Raw genomic sequence first — 27,983 nt, 5'->3', positions numbered from 1 at the left:
TTAACAGTGTATCAATGCTGTATGAACGGTGTGTTAACTGTGTAATGCAACTGTGTTCTCCAGATGCTGAGGCCCACCACTCAGTCATGTCTTCCCAAGAGGAGTCTGTTTGTGTGTCGCCATGGTGAGAGGATGGATGTAGTGTTTGGGAAACACTGGATCACTCAGTGCTTTGATGCTAAAGGTCAGTAGGAGATAGGATATAGGGGGAAATGTATTGGATTTAATAGTAGATATGCTTTACTGTAGTACTAATGTACATACTGTATTATGATAATCAGTCTGCCTCCTATTTTACGTTCATAACTCTAGGCCGATATGTTCGTTCCAACCTCAACATGCCGTCTAGTTTGCCAACGAGGAGTGGAGGCTTCCGAGACTACGACAAAGACTGTCCAATCACAGTGTTCGGCTCCACTCAGGCCCGCCTTGTGGGTGAAGCCCTGTTGGAGAGCCAAGCGGTGATAGATTTTGTGTACTGTTCTCCCTCGCTGCGCTGTGTCCAGACTGCCCACAACATCCTCAGAGGTATGTCCTGATCAATATCATCACCATCCACCACAATCATCAATCTGATGAACAAAGAATTTCCTCCTCGGATTACAATAAACTATTCTATTGTATTCTGTTTTATTCTATTCCATTCTACTTTATTCTATTCCACAGGTCTGCAGCAGGAGGGGAAGACTAAGATCCGTATAGAGCCTGGTCTGTTTGAGTGGACCAAGTGGGTGTCTGGCACCTCTCTCCCTGCCTGGATCCCTCCCACTGACATGGCTGCTGCTAGCCTGTGTGTGGACACAACCTACAGGTGCAGTACACCTAGTCTGAATACAGTACCTCAGAACCTACATACATACATACACACACACACACACACACACACACACACACACACACACACACACACACACACACACACACACACACACACACACACAAACACACACACACACACACCTGAAATACTTTATTTGAATCCACAAATAACATGACATCATAAAGGATTCAAACATTTCAAAGGTTGTTGATGCATGGACACTTAAGGAAACAAAGAGTGCCTTCTCCTCCACACCGCTAGGCTCCCCATGACGGCTGAATCAGAGCAGTTCCTAGCCAGTTCTTTTGCTTTACTCTTACGCAGGCCTGCAATCTAAAGGCCACGTAAAACAGTACATCATATAACATCCCTTCACCACCACATATCCACAACCCCCAAAAAATGTAATACCACCATACAACAATATCACAATGTGTGCGTATGCATGTGTCTACCTTTGTGTGTGTCTACCTTTTGTTCCATAAGGCGTATTTTTTACCTGCTTTTTAAATCTGATTCTACTGCTTGCATCAGTTACCTGATGTGGAATAGAGTTCCATGTAGTCATGGCTCTATGTAGTACCCTGCGCCTTCCATAGTCGGTTCTGGACTTGGGGACTGTGAAGAGACCTCTGGTGGCATGTCTTGTGGGGTATGCGTGGGTGTCCGAGCTGTGTGCTAGAATTTCAAACAGACAGCTCGGTACATTCAGCTTGTCAACCTCTTACAAAAACAAGTAATGATGAAGTCAATCTCTCTTCCACTTTGAGCCATGAGAGACTGACATGCACAACATTAATGTTAGCTCACCGTGTACTTTTAAGGGCCAGCCGTGCTGCTCTGTTCTGAGCCAACTGCAATTTTCCCAAGTCCCCCTTTGTGGCACCTGACCACACTACTGAACAGTCGTCCAGGTGCGACAAAACTAGGGCCTGTAGGACCTGCCTTGTTGATAGTGTTGTTAAGAAGGCAGAGCAGCGCTTTATTATGGACAGACTTCTCCCTATCATAACTTCTGTTGTACCGATATGTTTTGACCATTTTACAATCCAGGGTTACACCAAGCAGTTTAGTCACCTCAATTTCCACATGATTCATTACGAGACGTTGTTGAGATTTAGGGTTTAGATAATTGGTTTGTCCCAAATACAATGCCTTTAGTTTTGGAAATATTTAGGACTAACTAATTCCTTGCTACCCATTTAGAAACTAACTGCAGCTCTTTGGTAAGTGTTGCAGTCAGGTGAAAATACATTGTAAACAGAAAATAGCCAGCAATAAAAATGTTATAGAGTGTCATTATAAGGATTTTCTGAATATTTTATTTAGCAGATGCTTTTATCCAAAGTAACATAGTCATGCTTGCATACATTTCACGTATGGTGGTCCCGGGAATCGAACCCAGTATCCTGGCGTTGCAAGTGTCATGCTCTACTGAGCTACAGAGGACATGGCTCAGTGTAACTAACGGATTCTTCTCTCCTTCTCCTCCAGACCTCATATTCCCATCAGCAAGCTTGGCGTGTCAGAGTCCTATGACACCTACATCAGCCGGAGCTTCCAGGTCACCAGGGAGATTCTGACAGAGTGCAAAAACCTGGGTAAGATGGACCAAAGCAGACTAGACAGTCACTGTGAAGTAACACTATGCTACATATTCAGAGTGTTCCAGAGGATTTGGCCTGAGCAAGGCTCTGCAGAATCCCTGATCTACAAATCATCCTGCATCCTAAATAACTACTCATGATGCGGTCAAGATGAGCAAATCTGTGCAACTAATTGCTCGGGATGATCCTGAGTTACCGTGTGCGTATCCACATCAATAGAGGCTGGTAAACTTCAAAAATGGAGGATTATAAGAGAACCACGGTATAGGCACAGATCACACGAAGAAGACGGTGCGTTTCAAAAATCGCCAAAGACAAATGATTTTAACCTAATACATTTAATAAAGAAATGTAATGGGAATGAGAGGGCTACTTAGTGTTGGGAAGGGATCACAGCAGTGATTGAATGTGGGTATGAGGTATGTGTTCAAAGGCTACGGTGCAGTACAAAAGAGCTAAGAACGAGTTAGTCCAAGCAAGGATTAAAATTACATTGATGTGTAATAATGCGATTGTGAATGTGATTGACTCTACATACAGTAATGAGAGAAAATTGACAGGTCTACTCACAATGCTTGGAGAGGAAACATTCAATGCACCAGTTGATGAGAGGGCACATGAGACACGGCTTCAGTTCATGTCAGGAGAGAGTTGACACTGGTAGTGGAGTGGACATCACCTCTTCATCAGGGAACAGGGGGGGACTTGGCTGTGAATACAAATACCCAATACATTCCATTACGTAAGCGCCGTCCTAGGTTTGGGCAACAAGTTACGATGCTTTACTTGCTGAGCATATGGAAGACTCTACTGTCTTCTTTGATGCCGAAATCAATTCAGAATGATTTGATAGCTTCCATCCATTTTAAAGGTTATATTAAAAGGTTGACAGCGGATTTTGTCTCATGGCAAATGGATGAAACCACAGACCTCAGCTGTCGTTCGCAGTTGTTAGTTATAGTCAGGTATGTGGATGATCAGGCCTTTATTCGGGAACGTTTCTTGGGTTACTTTGATGTGTCAAATGAGCAGTCTGTTGGACATCTCAGAATGAACAAAGTCCGAGTTTAACTTCATGGAGAAACTTGTTGCACAAACTTACGATGGCGCTTCTGTAATGGAATTGTATTGGCTATTTGTATTCACAGCTAACAACTGCGAGCGACAGCTGATTTGCCATGTGCCAAAATGCTCCGCGTCACCTTTTAATCTCACTTTTAATGGATTGTGCGATGGAAGCTATCAAATCATTCTGAATTGATTTTGTCTCAAAGAAGATGATCAAAGAAGAAGACAGTAGAAACTTCCATATGCTCAGCAAGTAAAGCGTCGTAACATCTGATGTGGGCAATGAGGGGTTCTTCAACAAAAAATCCACTACATTGTTGTTAGCATTAGCAGCAATTCTGGCAGAGAAAACTGCACTCTGGTAGCTAAACTAGCTATTTGCTGCACTTTTTTTATTTTTATAAACGGCACTAACACAAAAATAAAGTTATAAAACCAAGAAAACAATATATAATTTACCTTCGTGTCCTGTAGTTTGAATAAACTAATTGAATATCCTAAAAACGCTTAACTAGCTATCACTATTCCAATCTCAATCTAACCAACAATGTCACCAACTCACCAAGCTTCTAAATCACACATGCGTAGTACTAGGTTCATTCTCTAATTCTTTAATTGGATGAACAACATGTCAGTTCATACTGCAAAAACTTTGATTGGTTGGAGGACGTGCTCCGAAAGTCGTCATGATTACCATGTAGGTCTATGGAAGGGGTTGAGGAGCACGAGCCTCCTAGGTTTTGTATTGAAATAAATTTAGCCAGAGGAGGATGGAAAATAGCTGTTGTCCGGCTACACCATGGTGCTACCCTAGAGGGTGCAGTTGAGACTACTATAGACCATTGCAAAACAGTGTGTTTTAATCAGGTACTTGGTGAAGTGAATATTTAATATAGTTTTATCTATTTCTGAAATTCACTGATTAGGATGGTCCTCCCCTTCCTCTTCTGAGAAGCCTCCACTGGTCCATGTACTTTAAGTGATGGTATTTGTGAGTTAGCGTGTGTAAGTCCATATGTACTGTACAGTAAGTCATGTTATATGTGGTAGGTAGCCTAGCGGTTAAGAGCGTTGGACCAGTAACGGAAAGGTTTGAATCCGCGAGCCGACTAGGTGAAAAACCTGTTGATGTGCCCTTGAGCAAGGCACTTAACCCAAATGCTCTTGTAAGTCGCTCTGGATAAGAACGTCTGCTAAATGACAAAAAATGTAAACGTATGTAACCTCTGCGGTCTCCCTCTGGTCTCACACAGGAAACACTGTGCTGATCGTGGCCCATGCTTCCTCCCTGGAGGCATGTACTCGCCAGATGCAGGGCCTCAGCCCACAGAACGCCAAGGACTTTGTACAAGTGGTCAGGAAGGTCAGCATGCTTTCTTCAGGACATCTCTTGATCTGCTATCTCTTTCTTGCTCTATCTCGCTTTCTTTCGCTCTCTCCCTCCTAATGTATCTCTCGTTTTCTCCCTCTTTATCCCTTTCTCTCTGCCTCCTTTCTCTCTCTGCCCCTCCCCCCGCACACTTCTCTAATGAAACCAGATTGTCCCTCAATACGCATCCATCTCTCCTTCTCTCCCTGTATAGATTCCTTACCTAGGTTTCTGTGCGGCTGAGGAGATGGGGGAGACGGGGGTGTGGCAGCTGGTGGACCCGCCCATCCTACCATTAACCCACGGGCCCAATCACAGCTTCAATTGGAGGGAGACGCTACAGCAGGACTGAGGAATTCCTGCCCACGCCCCCACCTCCCAGCAGCCCAGAGAGACACTGCTGAGCTAAGACGGATGCAGCTAACGCAAGCGCAAAGCAAACATTTCCTCTGCTATCTAACTAGCGCGGTAAACGTACACACACACACACACACACACACACACCGCTATCAAAACCAGACCAAAAATGCCACGCCTTCCATCGCATATGCTGTGTAAACACACTCATTGAATGAGTCTCTATACACTGAGGGTACAAAACATTAGGAATGCCTTCCTAGTATTGAGTTGAACAGCCTCAATTCGTTGGGGCGTGGACTCTACCAGATGTCGAAAGCGTTCCACCGGGATGCTGGCCCATGTTGATTCCTATGCTTCCCACAGTTGTGTCAAGTTGGCTGGATGTCCTTTGGCTGGTGGACCAATGGTTGATACACACGGCAAACTATTGAGCATGAAAAACCCAGCAGCGTTGCAGTTCTTTACACACTCAAACCGGAGCGCCTGGCACTTGCAACCATACCTCGTTCAAAGGCACTTCAATATTTTGTCTTGCCCATTCACCCTCTGAATCGCACACATACATAATCCATGTCTCAAGGCTTAAAAATCCTTCTTTAACCTGTGTCCTCTCCTTCGTCTACACTGATTGAAGTGGATTTAACAGGTGTCATCAATAAGGGATCATAGCTTTCACCTGGATTCACCTGGTCAGTTTGTCATGGAAAGAGCAGGTGTACCTAATATGTTGTACAATCAGTGTATATTGCAGCATTGAGATATATATAAACACTACCGTTCTAAAGTTTGGGGTCACTTAGAAATGTCGGTGTTTTTGAAAGAAAAGCACTTTTTCCCCCCCATTTAAAATAACATCAAATTGATCAGAAATACAGTGTAGACATTGTTAATGTTTAAAATGACTATTGTAGCTGGAAACTGCAGATTTTTTTCTTTAATGGAATATCTCCATAGGTGTACAGAGGCCCATTATCAGCAACCATCACTCCTGTGTTCCAATGGCACATTGTGTTAACTAATCCAAGTTTATCATTTTAAAAGGCTAATTGATCATTAGATAACTCTTTTGCAATTATGTTAGCACAGCTGAAAACTGTTGTTCTGATAAAAGAAGCAATAAGACTGTCCACCTTTAGGCTAGTTGGGTATCTGGAGCATCAGCATTTGTGGGCTCGATTACAGGATCAAAATGGCCAGAAACAAAGAACTTCTTCTGAAACTTGTCAGTCTAATCTTGTTCTGAGAAATTAAGGCTATTCCATGCGAGAAATTGCAAAGAAACTGAAGATCTCGTACAACGCTATGAACTACTCCCTTCACAGAACAGCGCAAACTGGCTCTAACCAGAATAGAAAGAGGAGTGGGAGGTCCCGGTGTACAACTGAGCAAGAGGACAAGTATATTAGAGTGTCTAGTTTGAAAAACAGACGTCTCACAAGTCCTCAACTGGCAGCTTCATTAAATTATACCCGCAAAACACCAGTCTCAACGTCAACAGTGAAGAGGCGACTCCGGGATGCTTGCCTTCTAGGCGGAGTTCCTCTGTCCAGTGTCTGTGTTCTTTTTCCCATCTTAATCTTTATTTTATTGGCCAGTCTGAGATATGGCTTTTTCTTTGCAACTCTGCTTAGAAGGCCAGCATCCCAGAGTCACCTCTTCACTGTTGACGTTGAGATTGGTGTTTTGCGGGTATAATTTAATGAAGCTGCCAGTTGAGTACTTGTGAGGCGTCTGTTTCTCAAACTAGACACTCTAATATACTTGTTCTCTTGCTCAGTTGTACACCGGGACCTCCCACTCCTCTTTCTATTCTGGTTAGAGCCAGTTTGCGCTGTTCTGTGAAGGGAGTAGTTCATAGCGTTGTACGAGATCTTCAGTTTCTTTGCAATTTCTCGCATGGAATAGACTGTAATTCCTGTAATTGAACCCACAAATGCTGATGCTCCAGATACTCAACTAGTCTAAAGAAGGACAGTTTTATTGCTTCTTTAATCAGAACAACAGTTGTCAGCTGTGCGAACATAATTGCAAAATAGTTTTCTAATGATCAATTAGCCTTTTAAAATTAGAAACTTGGATTAGCTAACACAATGTGCCATTGGAACACAGGAGTGATGGTTGCTGGTAATGGGCCTCTGTACACCTATGTAAATATTCCATAAAAAATCTGCTGTTTCCAGCTACAATAGTCATTTACAACATTAACAAGGTCTACACTGTATTTCTGATCAATTTGATGTTATATTATATTTTGAACGGTAGTGTATATTGATAGAATATGTTGATATGTATTGAAGATGTATGCTTTAATGCACTATTTGTGAATGAGGAGGTGTGTGTATTGGCCAGAGCACAAAGGACAGGAGCAGGGCAGCAAAATCTCTGCAAGTTGCCCTTTCCCCTCCCTTCCCTATGCCTCACTGAATGGGGAGAGCGCTTCATGAAAACATGTCATATTTCAGAGCAGTTGTTGGTGGCTAACAAACTTAGGTTGGGTCGTGTCATGAGAAGGGGATGTTTCAGACAGTGCTGCCTGGGGTCTCTACCCAGCCTACGCTTTGGTGCCACCTTTTTTTTTGAAAAACATGGCTGCTTTCTCATACACTGTGACGAGAAGAGACCTGCACAAGAAACCCCTTGTCTGCTAGAATCTTCCATGGCTCTGAAAATGTGACGTTCAATGTACTCAGTCATTTCACCCGCTGCATAAACCCTCCTCAAAAAGCACAAATCTAGGCCTGAATCTTGACAATCAGATGAGAGCTGTCACTTTTAGCTTTAGGGTCGAGATGGCTAGGTCAACCCTCCAACCATCCCTCAGCAACTCCAACCTAGCCGTAAACGCTTAGTTTAAAGACGTTTGTTTGGAAAGGGTTAAACGTTCAAGCTTTTAACATTTATTTGTTTTTGTCTTTTACATTTGTGCAGCGCACATGCTGTTAAATGACAAAAAATTTCATGTTTGTTAGCACAACTAAGAAAATGACATGCAGGTATGTCCAACCAATGAAGGCAGAGGGACGATGTCATGAGCAGTTCTACATATCAACCAGTACCACGTGTTTTGGGACAGCTAGCTACTGCACATGAGACACCTAGGATGTAGCCAACCAACCAACTACTCTTGCTGTCTGAATTATGATTTTTATCAAGGTGAAACAGAAATGGAGATGGTTGACAGTCATCGTAGATGTCTTGAGAAGAATCGTTCGATCCTAATGATCCTTCTCAGAACCTGTTATAAGCAGTGTTGTGTTAAAAAGCACCAGCATATTTTCAGACTTTTTTCTTCCTCAATGTATGTCTGCTTTCCTTTTCCTTATATAGTGACCTATGAGTGGAGACCTGGTAAATGTGCAATGTAACCCATACAGCCTCCCCCTCCTCCGCCCCAAATGTCACCTTTGCTCAAACCACAGACTAAACAGTACATTAAACCATCAACATTGAGATGCTTCCTCTGTAAGGACTTCTTATTAATCTATTGCCGATATCACTTAAAAATGTGTTTTGCCATGATGATCAGTCATATCACAAATATGTCTTCATTTGAGGCCAACTGTGTTTCGGTCTCTCTGCAAAGATGTACAAAGTAGTAACTTGTCTCTTTCTTTCACAACCTGATAAGTCATTAGTAACCCATCTACAGTATAACAAAGCATTGTGCTTGCAACAACATGGCTGCAAACACAATATGCTGGCAGAAGTGGGAAAACGTGATCTTACAAATTAAAACAATGCTTCTGTCACGCCCCCCCCCCCTCTCTCGCTTCTGTCTCTTCCTCTCACTCTCACTGTTTTTCTCTCTCTCTCCCCTCTTTACTGTGCTCTATGCCATGTCTTTGCACAGAGCACAGAAAGCTCTTCTCAGGACTCTCCCATTGTCTGTGTTTAATCAGTGATATGTTTGCTAGATTAGAAAGTTATTTGAATATGTTGAAAGATTGGATATTTAAGTTTATTTTAAATGTACGTGATTGCCTATATGAACAGGGGCATCACTATTATTGAAAAAAAGGATATAATGATATGGTTGTCAAATGTATGTACGATATATACAACAGCCTTCAAATGATAATGTATGAAACCATTCATTTATATTGTAAAGGAGTGAATGCATTATTGAATGAGTGAAGAAAACGTATTATTGGTTAGAAGAAGTTACAGATAATTTTTTCTGTGCTGAGTTTATTCCCTTTACTTGGTTTTGCAACTTCACTTTACTCTCACACTGTTTCGTCCATCCTACTTGAGTTGGCAGTACTCCATCTATTTAAGTCGTCAGTACTCTACACAGTCGAGTCTTCCCACATTACCGTTAACTTGTTTTGTTGTCATTTAATGGGGGAAAATGAGTTCATATTAATAATAACCACCTCCTCTGCGCTGAGCCAAATTGCTCTCACTATTTCCACAAGTGCTCTCCATGCAAAAAGGGGAAATAAAACAAGCTCATAAACTATACATGAAAAAAATCCTGTTAAACTGTTATGTATTTATTGTTTTAAGATGTATGCATTACACAGTGTTCCAGAAGATTGTGTATTATATTTTGTTGCAAATGACTGCCTCTGTAATGATAAGGATTGTGAAAATTATAGTGATCATGAACTGCTTAAGAAATATAAAAATGATTTGCAAATAAATGTTTTATCTGCATTCATGTGTGATTTTGATTGATATTTGCGATTGTAAAGATGCTACTATTAAATGACGCCACTAGGTGGCAATGTATGATGGAGTATTTCAGTTGGACAGCACAGTTTTACAAGTTCATATTCCATAGTCATTTAACCAGACTTCTATGGACTATCTAGACATATTATACTCTGAGAAGGCATAGACCGAATTGAACAAATTTCTGTCATTGCACAGCAAGATTTTATCAGTTTTAGCTAGACATTTTTTCATTACACTGAGTGAATAGCATAGCCGTGGGAAGTCGGGGTTCTGAGGGTGCTGCAGCACCCCCTGAAAAACCTTAATAAAAAATATATATATATTACACATTTTTTCTCACAAGTAGTGGACTGAGTCTTTTACTAGTCCTCTATTAGCCGACCAATGTATCCCTCCCTACATAATGAGTGATGAGAGGGTGTTTCAGATATAATTATGCGTTAAATCTGTATTTTCGCGCCATGGGAGTAACGCCAATGACGTCATTGGTTGATTGAGCCTGCTGTCTGATCTAAAAATCTATGGAGTCATTTTTTTGTAGCAATTATTGTGGCCTTTGTGTTTCACTGATTGCACGATCATATCAGGAATGAAGGTAAGACCCAGAGGCAGACAACGTCGAATTGACAATGGTTTAATTGTCCAAAAGGGGCAGGCAATAGACAGGTCAAGGCAGGCAGGGGTCAGTAAACCAGATGTGGGGCAACGGTACCGGACGGCAGGCAGCCTCAGGGTCAGGGTAGGCAGAGGTCAACAATCCAGAGGTGGGGCAAAGGTACAGGTCGGCAGGCGGGCTCAGAGACAGGACAAGCGGGCCCAGAGTCAGGACAGGCAATGGTCAAAAGCAGAAAAGCGAGAAAAAGAGAGACTGGGAAAAGCAGGAGCTGAGAACAGGAGAAGACTAAAATGAAAACATGCTTAAAGTACTTTGCTTTCTCTTTCAAATAATTGTTTGTTGAATGGGCGACTCCGTCATTTGTTACCATTTTCAGTAATATATAATTGGTAAATTTTTCGCTTTATGTATCATATTGCCTAATATATTACACGTTATCTTTCTTGAATAATTCCCTCCATTTCTTTTTGTTTTTCCTCTAACTTATTCTGTGCCTCTATGGTACAGTTTTTATTCCTATCTAACTGTACTGTTAGTCCTTCCATTTCCTTTGTTAATATGGACTCGTTTGACCTAAATTGCTTTTGTTTTAAAGATGAGTATTGAATTGCATGGCCTCTGAAGTAAAGACATTCTCATCAACATTACCTTGCTATTGTATAGAACAAACACCACACAAAACAGTGTTAGAACCAAATAGATATATACTTCACAATGGGAAAACTATGAGATGGCTATGGGTCTGAATGAAAAGGAAGCAAAATGATGCATGGCAACCCGGCTAACTGTGATGGGGGAAACGAATGTCATCTCAAACAGCGTCATCCTCATATGCCTGAAGCAGAAAGAACTGACCCGATGATGCGCTACAGAAACACTTGGAGCCATCCAGAAATGTGATCTACTAGAGGTAATCGTAATCAAATTTTATTGGTCACATACAGATGGTTAGCAGATGTTATTGCGAGTGTAGCTAACTGCTTGTGCTTCTAGTTCCGACCATGCAGTAATATCTAACAATTCCACAACAACTACCTAATACACACAAATCTAAGTAAAGGAATGGAATAAGAATATATACATATAAATATACAAGCAATGACCGAGCGGCATAGGCAAGATGCAATAGATGGTATAAAATACAGTATATACATATGAGATGAGTAATACAAGATATGTACATGTTATTAAAGTGACAGGTGATCAATTTATTGAAGTTGCCAATGATTTCAAGTTTGTGTGTAGGCAGCAGCCTCTCTGTGTTAGTGATGGCCTTGAGATTGAAAAATAGCTTCTATCTCTCGGTCCCAGCTTTGATGCACCTGTACTAACCTTGTCCTTGATGATCTTTTGGCCTTCCTGTGACATCGGGTGCTGTAGGTGTCCTGGAGGGCTGGTAGTTAGCCCCCAGTGATGCGTTGTGCAGACCGCACCCCCATCTGGAAAGCCCTGCGGTTGTGGGCAGTGCAGTTGCCGTACCAGGCGGTGATACAGCCCGACAGGATGCTCTCAATTGTGCATCTGTTAAAGTTTGTAAGGGTTTTAGGTGACAAGCCAAATTTTTTCAGCCTCCTGAGGTTGAAGAGGCGCTGTTTAGCCTTTTTCACCACACTGTCTGTTTCAGTTTGTCCGTGATGTGAACTTAACTTTCTACCTTCTCCACTGCTGTCCCATCGATGTGGATAGAGGGGTGCTCCCTCTGCTGTTTCCTGAAGTCCACGATCATCTCCTTTGTTTTGTTGACGTTGAGTGAGAGGTTGTTTTCCTGACACCACACTCAGAATGTGCTGACCTCCACCGTATAGAGTGTCTCGTTGTTTATGATAAGCAAGCCTACTACTGTTGTGTCGTCAAAACTTGATGATTGAGTTGGTGTGCATGGCCATGCAGTCATGGGTGAACAGGGAGTACAGGAGGGGGCTGAGCACGCACCTTTGTGGGGCCCCAGTGTTGAGGATCAGCGAAGTGGACATGTTGTTTCCTACCTTCACCACCTGGGGGTGGCCCGTCAGGAAGTCCAGGACCCAATTGCACAGGATGGGGTTGAGACCCAGGGACTCAAGCTTAATGATGAGCTTGGAGGGTACTTTGGTGTTGAATGCTGAGCTGTAGTCAATGAACAGCATTCTAACATAGGTGTTCCTCTTGTCCAGATGGGATAGGACAGTGTGCAGTGTGATGGCGATTGCATCGTCTGTGGACCTATTGGGGCGGTACGCAAATTGAAGTGGGTCTAGGGTGACAGGTAAGGTGGAGTTGATATGATCCTTGACTATCCTCTCAAAGCATTCATGATGCTCAGAAGTGAGTGCTATGGGGCGATAGTCATTTAGTTCAGTTATCTTTGCCTTCTTGGGTACAGGAACAATGGTGGCCATCTTGAAGCATGTGGGGACAGCAGACTGGCATTGGGAGAGATTGAATATGTCCATAAACACACCAGCCAGCTGGTCTGCGCATGCTCTGAGGTTGCGGCAAGGGATGCCGTCTGGGCCGGCAGACTTGCAAGGGTTAACATGCTTAAATGTCTTACTCACGTAGTCCACAGAGAAGGAGAGCCCACAGTCTTTGGTAGTGGGCCGCGTCGGTGGCACTGTATTATCCTCAAAGCGGGCAAAGAAGGTGTTTAGTTTGTCTGGAAGCAAGACGTCCGTGTCCGTGACATGGCTGGTTTTCTTTTTGTAGTCCATGATTGTTTGTAGTCCCTGCCACATACGTCTCGTGTCTGAGCCGTTGACTTGCGACTCCACTTTGTCTCTGTACTGACATTTCGCTTGTTTGATTGCCTTGCGGAGGGAATAACTACACTGTTTGTATTCAACCATATTCCCAGTCACCTTTCCATGGTTAAATGCGGTGGTTCACGCTTTCAGTTTTGCGCGAATCCTGCCATCTATCCACAGTTTCTGTTTAGGGTAGGTTTTAATAGTCACATGTTTAATGCTTGTCAACAAAAGTCAATGTGAAACATCAGAGCAGTACATTGCAAATCTGAGGAAGCTAGCAGACACGTGAATTTGGCGCATTACGAGAGGAACTAGTCTGTGACAGGCCTGTCATAGGCACTAAAGATATAGCTGTGCGAGCGTGCATGCGCAGAGAACCTAACCTCACACTGAACAAATCCATTGACGTGTCGTTCAAGTGAATAAACACAAGACTGTACATTATACCTCCATTGAGCGACGTTCAGAATCAATACGCCAAACATAAGGTCGTAAACAGACAGAGTTTACAGGGGATACTTACAAACATAGAATGCCAAACGACTGACCCTGTCATTACTGTGGTTCAGTACATGCCAAAGCCAAATGCTAAGCATACAATGTCACCTTGTCTTGCTGCTTTTTGTTCTATGTTGCTCTGTCTGTATGCTACGTCTTGCTTGTCCTATGTTGCTCTGCGTGTGCTCACTGCTCAATGATTGTCTATATTGTAATTGTTTTTAATAACCTGCCCAGGGACTGCGGTTGAAAATTAGCCAGCTGGCTGAAACCAGCACTTTTACTGAAACGTTGATTAATGTGCACTGTCCCTGTAAAAATACAATGAACTCAAACTCAAACCTGTAAAGCATGTGGCAAACGAAACCATTTTGCCAGAGTTTATAAACAAGCACAACACAAACCTCAACTTAATCTATTAGAGGACCGTAATGAGTCAGATGACCAAACAGATGCAATGTGGTACATCTCACGGGTTAACTCTGTGGAAGACAAGGCAAACAAATGGTTCATTAACCTTAAGCTAGCTCCACTCCGTGATGAGCCATTGACATATGACCCCAGCCATACAATTAAATGTCAACTAAACACAGGATCAACAGTGAATGTCATAAGCTATGGGGACCAACAGCGAGTCATGCAAGACAGTAACCCAGTTCTCCTACCCAGCAAAGCTACACTCAAGCTATATGACGGCACACTGATCATTTCCAACAGGAGAATGCAATCTCAGCAGATCATGATGGGAAAAATTTTCATTTCAGTTGAAGACATCCCAGCTTCCTCCGCTGTCATCTGACACATGTGAAAGACTCAGCCTACTACATGTGAACCACAGCCATGTGCTACATCACGTTGACACCCCAAGCACCACATCAACTGAGGTCATCATGACAACTGAGGAGATCATCTCCAAGTGCAAGGATGTGTTGGATGAGCTTGGCTGCCTTCCTGGAGAGTTACACCTAGAAGTAGACAATGCAGCCCGGCCTGTGCAGCAGCTACCAAAACGGATGCCTATTCCACTGAAGGAAAGGATCACAAAGGCCATACATTCAATGGACATTGCAGACATCATGAAAGTCACAGCCAACACTGTGGATCAGCAACATGGTTGTTATTAAAACCTGGTAAACTACGAATATGCATGGACCTCAGTGCACTCCACAAAGCCTTACTGAGATCCAATTCCAGATGACCACAATAGAAAATATTCTACCAATGATATCCAGCGCAAAGGTATTCTCAGTACTCGATGCCAAAGATGGATATTGGCAAGTGAAACTTGATGAAGTGAGCAGCTATCTAACAACTTCCTGGACACCTGTAGGAAGGTATAGATTTCTGAGAATGCAATTTGGAATCAACCCAGCAGCTGAAGAATACCAGCGCAGAGAGGATGAATGACTACAGGGACTAAAATGAGTGAGTGTGATCGCAGATTACATTCTACTCTATGGATGTGGTGACACACACAGATCATGACAGAAACCTTACAGCTCGTCTGCAGAGAACAAGAGATGCCAACCTAAAGCTGAACAAAAATATACTCAGGTTAAAGCTACCTAGTGTGACATACATGGGTCATCTTCTCACCACAGAGGGCCTTTGCCCTGACACAGAGAAAATAACAGCCATTCAGAATATGGGTATACAGACCGACATCAAGTCACAACAGCGGCTGTTGGGGTTTGTGAACTATCTTGCAAAATTCATGCCCCGCCTATCTGATGTGTGTAAGCCACTCAGAAGACTGACTAACAAGGACATTGAATGGACATGTCTACCACAGAAATGACACAGCAGTTGAGACTATCAAACAGTTAGTCACACAACACCCAGTGCTCAAATACTACGACCTGAATGATGAAGTCACACCGCAGTGTGATGCCAGTGAGACGGGTTTGGGTGCAGACCTTCTACAAAAAGTACAACCTGTTGCATTTGCCTCCAGAACATTGACTCACACAGAACAAAGATATGTACAGTTTGAGAAAGAATGTCTCTCCATTGTTTTTGCATGTTTGACCAGTATCTGCATGGTAGGGAGTTCATCACAATACACAGCGACCACAAACCCCCAAGACGATCTTCAAGAAATCCTTTCTCACAGCCCCCAAGCGACTACAGAGAATGTTGCTAAGGCTACAAAGATACCAACTCCACATGCAATAAAACAAGGCAAATAACTACATGTAGCTAACTTCTTGTCCAGAACAGCTCAATCAAACACAGAGCACACACAAATGAAAGCACCAACCACGGTCTACGCTATGGGCCTGGCCACAACTGACCTGCAACATGTGGATCACACCAGTGATGTCAACATCTCAACTAAGACAATGGAGTCAATCAAAGCACACTGTTAGCTAGCTAGCTAACAAGCTAGAAACAAACCAAAACATTGTTTAGAAAGTTGCTGTTTGTAGCCTGGTTTGCTAGATTGACATATACTATACTACTGTACTCACTGTTTAGCACTTGGCTTCACATGTGAATCCTTAAAGAGATGGGTGAGGCTAAGGCTTAAGTGGGTGTGAAAGGTGAAGGTGTACGTTTCATAATTAACTAATCATGGTGTGATTGTGGTAATGTACAGAAACTCGAGTCCTATTGTTCACCCGACCTACAATCAAATGCCGGCCGCTTTGCCTCACGAGAGAATTCTCTTCGATCTCCGTCACAGCCGTGTATATTCCCCCTCAAGCTGATACCACAACGGCTCTCAAGGAACTACACTGGACTTTGTGCAAACTGGAAACCGCATATCTTGAGGCCCCATTTATTGTAGCTTGGGACTTTACTAAACCAAATCTGAGGAAAATGCTACCAAATTTGTATCAACACATTGCCTGCACCCCTCACGCTTCAAAAACTCTCGACTATTGCTAATCTTGCTTCAGGGACGGCTACAAGGTCCTCCCCCGCTCTTCCTTCGCCAAATCAGATCACGCCTCCATCGTGCTCCTCCCTTGCCATAGGTAGAAATTCAAATAAGAAGTACAAGTGGTAAGGACTGTTCAACACTGGTTTGACCAATTGGAATCCATGCTCCAAGATTGTTTTGATCACGCGGACTGGGATATGTTCCGGGTTTCCTCTAAGAATAGCATTGACATATACACTGACATGGTGACTGAATTCATCAGAAAGCTTCAAGTGGATGTTGTACCCACTGTGACAATTAAAACCTATCCAAACCAAAAACCGTGGATAGTGGGCAGCATTCATGCAAAACTGAAAGCGCAACCCCCCGCAATTAACCACGGCAAGGTGACTGGGAATATGGTTGAGTACAAACAGTCCAGTTATGCCCTCTGTAAGGCAATCAAATAGGCAAAACGTCAGTACAGAAACAAAGTGGAGTTGGAATACAACGGCTCAGACATGAGACGTATGTGGCAGGGACCCCAGACAATCACAGATTATGAAGAGAAAACCAGCCATGTCGCGGACACCGATGTCTTGCTCCCAGACATATTCAACCTTCTTAGCCCACTTCGAGGGAAACACAGTGCCACTGACGTGGGCCACCACTGCTCCTGTGGACTATGAGCTCTATTTCTCCGTGGCCAACGTGAGTAAGACATTTAAGCGTGTTAACCCTCGCAAGGCATCCCTAGCCGCATCCTCAGAGCATGCGCAGACCAGCTGGCTGGAGTGTTTACAGACATATTCAATCTCTCCCTATGCCAGTCTGTTGTCCCCACTTGCTTCAAGATATTCACCATTGTTCCTGTACCCAAGAAAGTGTAGGTAACTGAACTAAATGACTATTGCCCCATAGCACTCACTACTGTCATCATGAAGTGCATTGAGAGGATAGTTAAGGAGGTGTACTATACCTTACCCAACACCCAAAAAGATAATCAAGGACCTCAGCCACGCGAGCCACAGCCTGTTCACCCCGCTACCACCTAGAAGGCTTCAAGTTCCTCAGCGTAGACATCACTGACAATCAGCCTCAGCAGGCTGCAGAAATGTGGCTTGGACCGTAAGACCATCACAAACTTTTACAGATGCACCATTGAGAGCTTCCTGTCGGGCTGTATCACCACCTGGTACGGGAACTGCGCCATCCTCAACAGCAGGCCTCTCCAGAGGGTGGTGCAGTCTGCTCCGGGGGCACACTGCCTGCCCTTCAGGACATCTACAGCACCCGGTGTCAAAAATATCATCAAGTACCTCAGCCTGTTCACCCTACTACCACCTAGAAGGCGTGGTCAGTACAGGTGCATCAAAGCTGGGACCAAGAGACTGAAAAACAGCTTCTATCTCAAGGCTATCAGACTGTTAAATAGTCACCGCTAGCCAGCCCCCACCCAGTACCCTGCCATGAAATGTAGTCACTGTCACTGGACAGCTACCACACGATTACTCTACCATGCACCTTAGAAGCTGCTTCCCTATATATGTATTTATGTTATTTAACGTTTATTTAACTAGGCATATCAATTCTTTACAATAACGGCCTACCCCAGCCAAACCCAAACCCATACGACGCTGGGCCAATTGTGCACCACCCTATGGGACTCCCAATCACGCCCGGTTGTGATACAGCCTGGAATCAAACCAGGGTCTGTAGTGACACCTCTAGCACTGAAATGCAGTGCCTTAGACCGCCACGCCACTCGGGAGCATACATAGTTATGGAACACTGGTCACTTTAAATAATGTTTACATATTGTTTAACCCACTTCATATGTACACTGCTCAAAAAAATAAAGGGAACACTAAAATAACACATCCTAGATCTGAATGAATGAACTATTCTTATTAAATACTTTTTTCTTTACATAGTTGAATGTGCTGACAACAAAATCACACACAAATTATCAATGGAAATCAAATGTATGGATTTGGAGTCACACTCAAAATTAAAGTGTAAAACCACACTACAGGCTGATCAAACTTTGATGTAATGTCCTTAAAACAAGTCAAAATGAGGCTCAGTAGTGTGTGTGGCCTCTACGTGCCTGTATGACCTCCCTACAACGCCTGGGCATGCTCCTGATGAGGTGGCGGATGGTCTCCTGAGGGATCTCCTCCCAGACCTGGACTAAAGCATCCGCCAACTCCTGGACAGTCTGTGGTGCAACGTGGCGTTGGTGGATGGAGCGAGACATGATGTCCCAGATGTGCTCAATTGGATTCAGGTCTGGGGAACGGGCGGGCCAGTCCATAGCATCAATGCCTTCCTCTTGCAGGAACTGCTGACACACTCCAGCCACATGAGGTCTAGCATTGTCTTGCATTAGGAGGAACCCAGGGCCAACCGCACCAGCATATGGTCTCACAAGGGGTCTGAGGATCTCCTCTCGGTACCTAATGGCAGTCAGGCTACCTCTGGCGAGCCCATGGAGGGCTGTGCGGCCCCCCAAAGAAATGCCACCCCACACCATGACTGACCCACCGCCAAACCGGTCATGCTGGAGGATGTTGCAGGCAGCAGAACGTTCTCCACGGCGTCTCCAGACTGTCACGTCTGTCACATGTGCTCAGTGTGAACCTGCTTTCATCTGTGAAGAGCACAGAGCGCCAGTGGTGAATTTGCCAATCTTGGTGTTCTCTGGCAAATGCCAAACGTCCTGCACGGTGTTGGGCTGTAAGCACAACCCCCACCTGTGGACGCCGGGCCCTCATACCACCCTCATGGAGTCTGTTTCTGACCGTTTGAGCAGACACATGCACATTTGTGGCCTGCTGGAGGTCATTTTGCAGGGCTCTGGCAGTGCTCCTCCTGCTCCTTCTTGCACAAAGGCGGAGGTAGCGGTCCTGCTGCTGGGTTGTTGCCCTCCTACGGCCTCCTCCACGTCTCCTGATGTACTGGCCTGTCTCCTGGTAGCGCCTCCATGCTCTAGACACTACGCTGACAGACACAGCAAACCTTCTTGCCACAGCTCGCATTGATGTGCCATCCTGGATGAGCTGCACTACCTGAGCCACTTGTGTGGGTTGTAGACTCCGTCTCATGCTACCACTAGAGTGAAAGCACCGTCAGCATTCAAAAGTGACCAAAACATCAGCCAGGAAGCATAGGAACTGAGAAGTGGTCTGTGGTCACCACCTGCAGAACTACTCCTTTATTGGGGGTGTCTTGCTAATTGCCTATAATTTCCACTTGTTGTCTATTCCATTTGTACAACAGCATGTGAAATTTATTGTCAATCAGTGTTGCTTCCTAAATGGACAGTTTGATTTCACAGAAGTGTGATTGACTTGGAGTGATATTGTGTTGTTTAAGTGTTCCCTTTATTTTTTTGAGCAGTGTATATATTGTATTTTCATCAAGGAATATTCTATTTAACTATTGCTATACAGTACATATACTATTCTTCAGATATTCTACATGTTCTATACATATACTGTCCATATTGTCAATATATCCCGCTCATATACAGTACCAGTTAAAAGTTTGGACACCCTAAGGGTTTTTCTTAATTTTTTCTATTTTCTACATTATAGAGTAATCGTGAAGACAACAAAACTATGAAATAACACATATGTAATCATTTAGTAACCAAACAAATCAAAATATATTTGAGGTAGTCACCTGGAATGCATTTCACTTAACAGGTGTGCCGTGTTAAAAGTTATTTTGTGTAATTTCTTTCCTTCTTATTGTGTTTGAGCCAATCAGAAGTGTTGTGACAAGGTAGGGGTGGTATACAGAAGAATGCAGAGTGAAGCCCTATTTGGTAAAAGATCAAGTCCATATTATGGCAAGAACAGCTCAAATAAGCAAAGAGAAAAGACATGAAGGTCAGTCAATCTGAAAAATGTCAAGAGCTTTGGAAGTTTCTTCAAGTGCAGTCGCAAAAACCATTCAAGCGCTATGATGAAACTGGCTCTCATGAAGACCGCAACAGGAAGAGTTACCTCTGCTGCAGAGAATAAGTTCATTAGAGTTACCAGCCTCAGAAATTGCAGCCCAAATAAATGCTTCAGAGTTCAGGTAACAGACACATCTCAACATCAACTGTTCAGAGGAGACTACATGAATCAGGACTTCATGGTCGACTTGCTGCAAAGAAACCACTACTGAAGGACACCAATAAGAAGAAGAGACTGGCTTGGTCTGATGATTTTTGGTTCCAACCGCACAGTGTATTTGTGAGGCACAGAGTAGTTGAACAGATGATCTCCACATGTGTGGTTCAGTGCATGTGACAAATACAATTTGATTTCATTTTCTATTTCTGCCTCTCCACCACCTTTTCTTTCATCTCTTCCTCTTCATCTCCACTTCTTTGCCTTCCTTCCTCACCCTCTCAATCTCCTTCTCCACTTCATCTCTCTGCCTTTCCACCTCCTCCTTTCTCTCTACCTCTTTATTTCCTCATTTGCATTCTCCAACCCCCTTTCCGATACCTCCTTCTTAATTTTCAACCTCTCCCTCCTTCTGTATCTTCTCCTTCAGTTTATAGAGAACATTGTCTTCATTAATTTCTGCATCCATGCGCTCTCAATAACTCTCTCTATCTCCCTCTCCATTTCTCTCCCCCAGCCCTCTCTTTCCAGCTGAAGAGCTGGCTGTGAGAGAACAAATATCTAGTGAAATGTGATCTGCTCACCTGGGTTGCTGGCAGATGGTGCCACCTTCTGTTGCCCACACAATTCAACTCTCTCCAGGAGCACTGTACTGGGGCTGACTTTCCCAACTCAACTATCAGTCGATGTGCTGTTCTATTCTGTCCAGTCTAATGTAGTCAAGTCCAGTCTAATCCCCATTATTGATTTACAGTAAAACAGATCAAGTCAGATTTACTCACACTTAATAACAGAGAGGATATAGTATAACATTAGGGAGTGGTGCATAATCCGTGACCGGATCTTTTATTTTTGAGGCTCCGTATCTGTGAGTACGCAAATTCTAGCTGTATCTCGGATAAGGTACATAAAAGTAGTTCAATCTAAGTTAAATGCCAAAAATATGTTATTCGCAGTATTACTGAGCAAAAAGCAAACAACCAAAACATCAACTACAATGTTAAAACATGATTTTTGTTATGAATTCAGTACCATTTGCTTGATTTTGTGGATCCACAACTATCGTGCATCGTCATTAGCTAGCTAACGTTAGCATGCTAGCGACTCTAGTCAGCATAGGCTGCTACATGATAATCATCTAGCTAGCGTCTGAATGTTCCTAGGCTAGCGTTAGCTACCTATCTAGCCAGCCTAGGAGATTCAATCAGGGGCACCACTTTGGTTTTAGAAGTTTGTGGGGGGGGGGGCATAACCTGTCTAGGGGTCCTCCCCAGAATGTTTTTGGGGCATTTAAAGCTAATTTCCTGCATTTTTACACAATCAAATACGCCATTTCTATTTAGAACAAAAAGTAAGCAAACATGCCCACAGTCAAGCTAGGTAAGAGATCATTATTAAATATGTTTAAGTGTTTAATAAGACTGAACTAGATGAAAGGTAATTCAATAATACATATTGTGTTGCACCTTTAACCAATTGCCTAACAAATAAACAAATACTTTTTGTCTTTATTAAGACATCACCAATATCAAATTTCAGCCAGACCGACCAGCCAGCCCGAGCCCCCTGCCCGCCCGACCCCCGTCTAGTCAATAATCGAACTCTCTCCCAACACAATTTATTTTCCCACCTTTCTTTTTTTTCATTCCCAAGGGAAAGGTTTGGAAGGGGCAAAAAAAACACACAAAAAACACATACAGTGGGGAGAACAAGTATTTGATACACTGCCGATTATGCAGGTTTTCCTACTTACAAAGCATGTAGAGGTTTGTAATTTTTATCATAGGTACACTTCAACTGTGAGAGACGGAATCTAAAACAAAAATCCAGAAAATCACATTGTATGATTTTTAAGTAATTAATTTGCATTTTATTGCATGACATAAGTATTTGATACATCAGAAAAGCAGAACTTAATATTTGGTACAGAAACCTTTGTTTGCAATTACAGAGATCATACGTTTCCTGTAGTTCTTGACCAGGTTTGCACACACTGCAGCAGGGATTTTGGCCCACTCCTCCATACAGAACTTCTCCAGATCCTTCAGGTTTCGGGGCTGTCGCTGGGCAATACGGACTTTCAGCTCCCTCCAAAGATTTTCTATTGGGTTCAGGTCTGGAGACTGGCTAGGCCACTCCAGGACCTTGAGATGCTTCTTACGGAGCCACTACTTAGTTGCCCTGGCTGTGTGTTTTGGGTCGTTGTCATGCTGGAAGACCCAGCCACGACCCATCTTCAATGCTCTTACTGAGGGAAGGAGGTTGTTGGCCAAGATCTCGCAATACATGGCCCCATCCATCCTCCCCTCAATACGGTGCAGTCGTCCTGTCCCCATTGCAGAAAGGCATCCCCAAAGAATGATGTTTCCACCTCCATGCTTCACGGTTGGGATGGTGTTCTTGGGGTTGTACTCATCCTTCTTCTTCCTCCAAACACGGCGAGTGGAGTTTAGACCAAAAAGCTCTATTTTTGTCTCATCAGACCACATGACCTTCTCCCATTCCTCCTCTGGATCATCCAGATGGTCATTGGCAAACTTCAGACGGGCCTGGACATGCGCTGGCTTGAGCAGGGGGACCTTGCGTGCGCTGCAGGATTTTAATCCATGATGGCGTGGTGTGTTACTAATGGTTTTCTTTGAGACTGTGGTCCCAGCTCTCTTCAGGTCATTGACCAGGTCCTGCCGTGTAGTTCTGGGCTGATCCCTCACATTCCTCATGATCATTGATGCCCCACGAGGTGAGATCTTGCATGGAGCCCCAGACCAAGGGTGATTGACCGTCATCTTGAACTTCTTCCATTTTCTAATAATTGCGCCAACAGTTGTTGCCTTCTTACCAAGCTGCTTGCCTATTGTCCTGTAGCCCATCCCAGCCTTGTGCAGGTCTACAATTTTATCCCTGATGTCCTTACACAGCTCTCTGGTCTTGGCCATGGAGAGGTTGGAGTATGTTTGATTGAGTGTGTGGACAGGTGTCTTTTATACAGGTAACGAGTTCAAACAGGTGCAGTTAATACAGGTAATGAGTGGAGAGCAGGAGGGCTTCTTAAAGAAAAACTAACAGGTCTGTGAGAGCCGGAATTCTTACTGGTTGGTAGGTGATCAAATACTTATGTCATGCAATAAAATGCTAATTAATTACTTAAAAATCATACAATGTGATTTTCTGGATTTTTGTTTTAGATTCCGTCTCTCACAGTTGAAGTGTACCTATGATAAAAATTACAGACCTCTACATGCTTTGTAAGTAGGAAAACCTGCAAAATCGGCAGTGTATCAAATACTTGTTCTCCCCACTGTACATCTCAAATATACAGTACCAGTCAAAAGTTTGGAGGGTTTTTCTTTATTTTTACTATTTTCTACATTGTAGAATAGTAGTGAAGACATCAAAACTATGAAACAACACATATGGAATCATGTAGTAAACAAAAATATATTTGAGATTCTTCAAAGTAGCCACTCTTTGCCTTGATGACAGCTTTGCACACTCTTGGCATTCTCTCAACCAGCTTCACCTAGAATGCTTTTCCAACAGTCTTGAAGGAGTTCCCACATCTACTGAGCACTTGATGGTAGCTTTTCCTTCACTCTGCGGTCTAACTCATCCCAAACCATTTCAACTGGGTTGAGTTTGGGTGATTGTGGAGGCCAGGTCATCTGATGCAGCACTCACCACTCTCCTTCTTGGTCAAATAGCCCTTTACACAGCCTGGAGGTGTGTTTTGGGTCATTGTACTGTTGGAAAAACAAATGATAGTCCCACCAAGCGCAAACCAGATGGGATGGCGCATCGCTGCAGAATGCTGTGGCAACCATTCTGGTGAAGTGTGCCTTATCACTGACAGTGTCACCAGCAAAGCACTCCCACAACATCACATCTCCTCCTCCATGCTTCACGGTGGGAACCACATATGCGGAGATCATCCGTTCACCTACTCAGCGTCTCACAAAGACAGTGGTTGGAACCAAATATCTCAAATTTGCACTCATTAGACCAAAGGACAAATTTCCACCAGTCTAACGTCCATTGCTCGTGTTTCTTGGTTCAAGCAAGTGTCTTTTTCTTATTGGTGTCCTTTAAATAGTGGTTTCGTTGCAGCAATTTGACCATGAAGGCCTGATTCACGCAGTCTCCTCTGAACAGTTGATGTTGAGATGTGTCTTACTTGAACTCTGTGAAGCATTTATTTGGGTTGCAATCTGAGGTGCAGTTAACTCTAATGAACTTATCCTCTGCAGCAGAGGTAACTCTCGGTACTCCTTTCCTGTGGCGGTCCTCATAGCCCTTGGTGATTTTTGCAACTGCAGTTGAAGAAACTTTCAAAGTTCTTAAAATATTCCGTATTGACTGACTTTTGTGTCTTAATTTAAAGTAAGGGAAGACCCCCCTGAAATGGACAAAAATGAATGGGAACTTATTGGCACCGTACGAAACATATACACAATGTACAATACCACTCAAATGGACGGCATTTCATTCAAAACTTATTGCAAATGTAATATGGCAAATGCCAAGTGTCACACAGCAAAAATCCACAGTACATTTTCATATTGCAAATGCACATTAAGTCAAGACCCAAGGGTCAAATATTGAAAAAAATAAAAATAAATCTAAAACGTATCACCCCCTTAAAAAAGTGCTTTCTGGACCGTTTTTTGAAATTCCTTAGATTGTTTTGTCAATTATACATGTGTAAGAACTGTATGAACATACTTTTGTCATATTTTATTGTCATATTGTTTTTACTTGTCCATAAGGCACATGTTTTGTCCATTTGCAATATGATTTCATAGGAAGTCAAAAGTCCAAGTCAAAAATCTGTGAACCATTGCCAAATGCCATAAGAAAAGTCCAAATGCAATATGAAAGTATTGAAAGTGCCAAATCAGGATGTTATGTCCATTTGCCATGTACGATCATAGGAAGTCGGTTTCCAAACCCAAAAGTCAGAGAACCATGTCCAAATGGCATTTATACTGCCCAAATGAAATATAGCACTATGTTAAGCCATGAATCAACCTAGATGGACTAGTTGTCATGAATGATGAGGGAAAAAACATCCAAAATGAACAGGGGTCCCCTATTGGATGGGCATGGATGGGGGTGCTCCCTACCCAACCATAGACCACTTGCTCCCCCCTAAAGATATTAAAACCATTAAAAAAATGTGCTCCTGGTATCCCATTCCAATCACCAGGTGCATGGCTGTCCATTTGTAATATGTTTCAATGGGCATTTACCATCACGAATTTGACATGCTCAAAAATACTGCAGAAATGCAAAATTGACTGGCCCGATGAACTCAGGATGGCCGGGCAGTGATAGTGGTTCCTCTCCATCGCTCGTTGGTGTTGCTTTCAGAATGTCAATTTGGTGATGGTCTATCACTGTTTAAACATATGGCAAATGGACAAAAGTCAGCTAGCAAATCACCGTCCATCAGTCAATTAGATATAATTCTGACACCAAACTGATACAAACTGACACCACACCCACTTTTTCCAACTCGTTTAGAAGCCAACTATCACACATTTCAGAGCCGGCCCAAAATTCACTGCGCCTTCTGTTTAAACCATAATAAAACCATAAAACACGTAGATATGTTCCAACTGCAGGTCCAGTTCTGACATTGTGTGTAGGCCTAGCTGAGGCGACCCTGAAACCCAAGTTTTGGCTCAATAGGTAATTTGGAGCCGGAGCAGCGACCTTAATTGGTGCTGAAAATCCACATTTTCCGGGCGTTGCTACGGGGTTCTTGAATGAGCTTTCAGACAGAAACGTTAGGGTCCGTCTCTATGGGCCGAGGCGGTTTCAATGCACCTAGTCTTGTGACTCTGGGACTTTTCTAAATGTCGTCATTTTCGTGATGGTCAAAATGAATTGAAGTTATTGCAAATGTACGAGGCTATTTCTCGGTCTGAGAACCTTCTAGATCCACATAACTCAACGTGCACTATCGACTTGAGCTCTAGAACAGGTTTCTGAAGTTTCAGAGCTCTAGGTTTTACGGTTCTTTGATAGTTCGAACAAAGGTAACTATTGCAGGCTTTGTGTGTCTCTACGCCCCACACTGTGTCACTCCGTCTTTGCTGTGTGTTTGTGTGTGTGTGTGAGCTTTTCTTGGAAATCTGATGGGAGCAATGACTGATTTACAGTTCATGAGGTTTCCTAATCTCACACATTAAGTTTTGGAAAGATGTGACCTTTTTAACCCTTCAAAACAGCCCCTATGACCCCAATTTAAGGCACTTCCGGTTGACACAGGAAGCTGAAAGTAAACACATATCCTCCTTGGGGTAGGCTCTTACAGACTTTTGAATTATAAGTCTTTACGTTAAGAACTGACGGATTTACAGAGGGTTGAATGAGTGTGTGTGATTTCAGAAATTCACAGAAAATCACAGAAATCTCGCAGTGCTCCGAAACCCGCCTTAACGGATTCGTCTGAACACGCCGCAACTGTAACTTTTTTGGGGAAAAAACACATTTCTTTGACCATCACCAATTGTACATTGTACGATTTCTCTTAAATTACGATAGATAAATGGCTGGTTCTTTTTTTTCCTGACATCGTAGGTTCATGTACTTTGATGTGAAGCGGTCAAATTAGCGCTCTATTTTCGTTTTTGACCTTTAATCTTAGAAAAATGGCCTTAACTCAAAAAGCGTTGAGGCCTCGACGCCATCTTGTTTATGGTCAAACAGCCCATTAGTCCAAACCTATGCTCACCAAGTTTCGTCTTCGAAGTCTTTCCGTTTAGGAGAAATGGCCATGTTGTGATTGGTGATGTTTTGTACTTTGCAATAAGATTCCATTCGCCATCTGGTGGAATTTACCGGGACAGCGGAAAAAGGACAAAAATTTGAACATTTTATAAAACGGAAACCAAATGTCCGAGAGACTTCGTTCAATGACTTCCCGGAAGATCTGGACCCGCCGCCGTCGGCGAATTTTACAAACATTCGCAGACGTCTAGTAAGGGACCGTACATTTGCAATATGGAGATTGTCATCGATCATACAGCAAATGCCGAAACGTGCCCTTCATGTATGTAATGGACTGTCGTTTCTCTTTGCTTATTTGAGCTGTTCTTATCATAATATGGACTTGGTGTCTTGTCTTCACTGACATTTTCAACATGTCCCTGTCCGAGTCTGTAATACCAACATGTTTCAGGCAGACCAGCATAGTCCCTGTGCCCAAGAACACTAAGGCAACCTGCCTAAATGACTACAGACCTGT

The 27,983-nt window shown here is 43.2% G+C and overlaps 1 protein-coding gene across 2 annotated transcripts in view; it reads left to right on the top strand.

The window, feature by feature from the left end:
* Positions 1 to 6,191, top strand: part of ubash3ba (ubiquitin associated and SH3 domain containing Ba) — a 57,357-nt gene extending 51,166 nt beyond the window's left edge. The window contains exons 8-13 of one of the 2 annotated variants that reach the window (XM_071337502.1): positions 64 to 184; positions 313 to 528; positions 667 to 811; positions 2,315 to 2,421; positions 4,749 to 4,858; positions 5,079 to 6,191. In XM_071337502.1, coding sequence (XP_071193603.1) covers positions 64 to 184; positions 313 to 528; positions 667 to 811; positions 2,315 to 2,421; positions 4,749 to 4,858; positions 5,079 to 5,216 — 837 coding nt within the window. In that variant the 3' untranslated portion in view covers positions 5,217 to 6,191. The remainder of the gene's footprint in view (positions 1 to 63; positions 185 to 312; positions 529 to 666; positions 812 to 2,314; positions 2,422 to 4,748; positions 4,859 to 5,078) is intronic. The other variant, XM_071337503.1, reaches the window with a different exon arrangement.
* Positions 6,192 to 27,983: the final 21,792 nt, after the last annotated feature.

This window comes from Salvelinus alpinus, chromosome 13, assembly GCF_045679555.1.
Source record: "Salvelinus alpinus chromosome 13, SLU_Salpinus.1, whole genome shotgun sequence".
Taxonomy (NCBI): Eukaryota; Metazoa; Chordata; class Actinopteri; order Salmoniformes; family Salmonidae; genus Salvelinus; species Salvelinus alpinus.
Note: the sequence above shows the minus strand (reverse complement) of the source record. Positions and strands in the feature narration are given on the sequence as shown.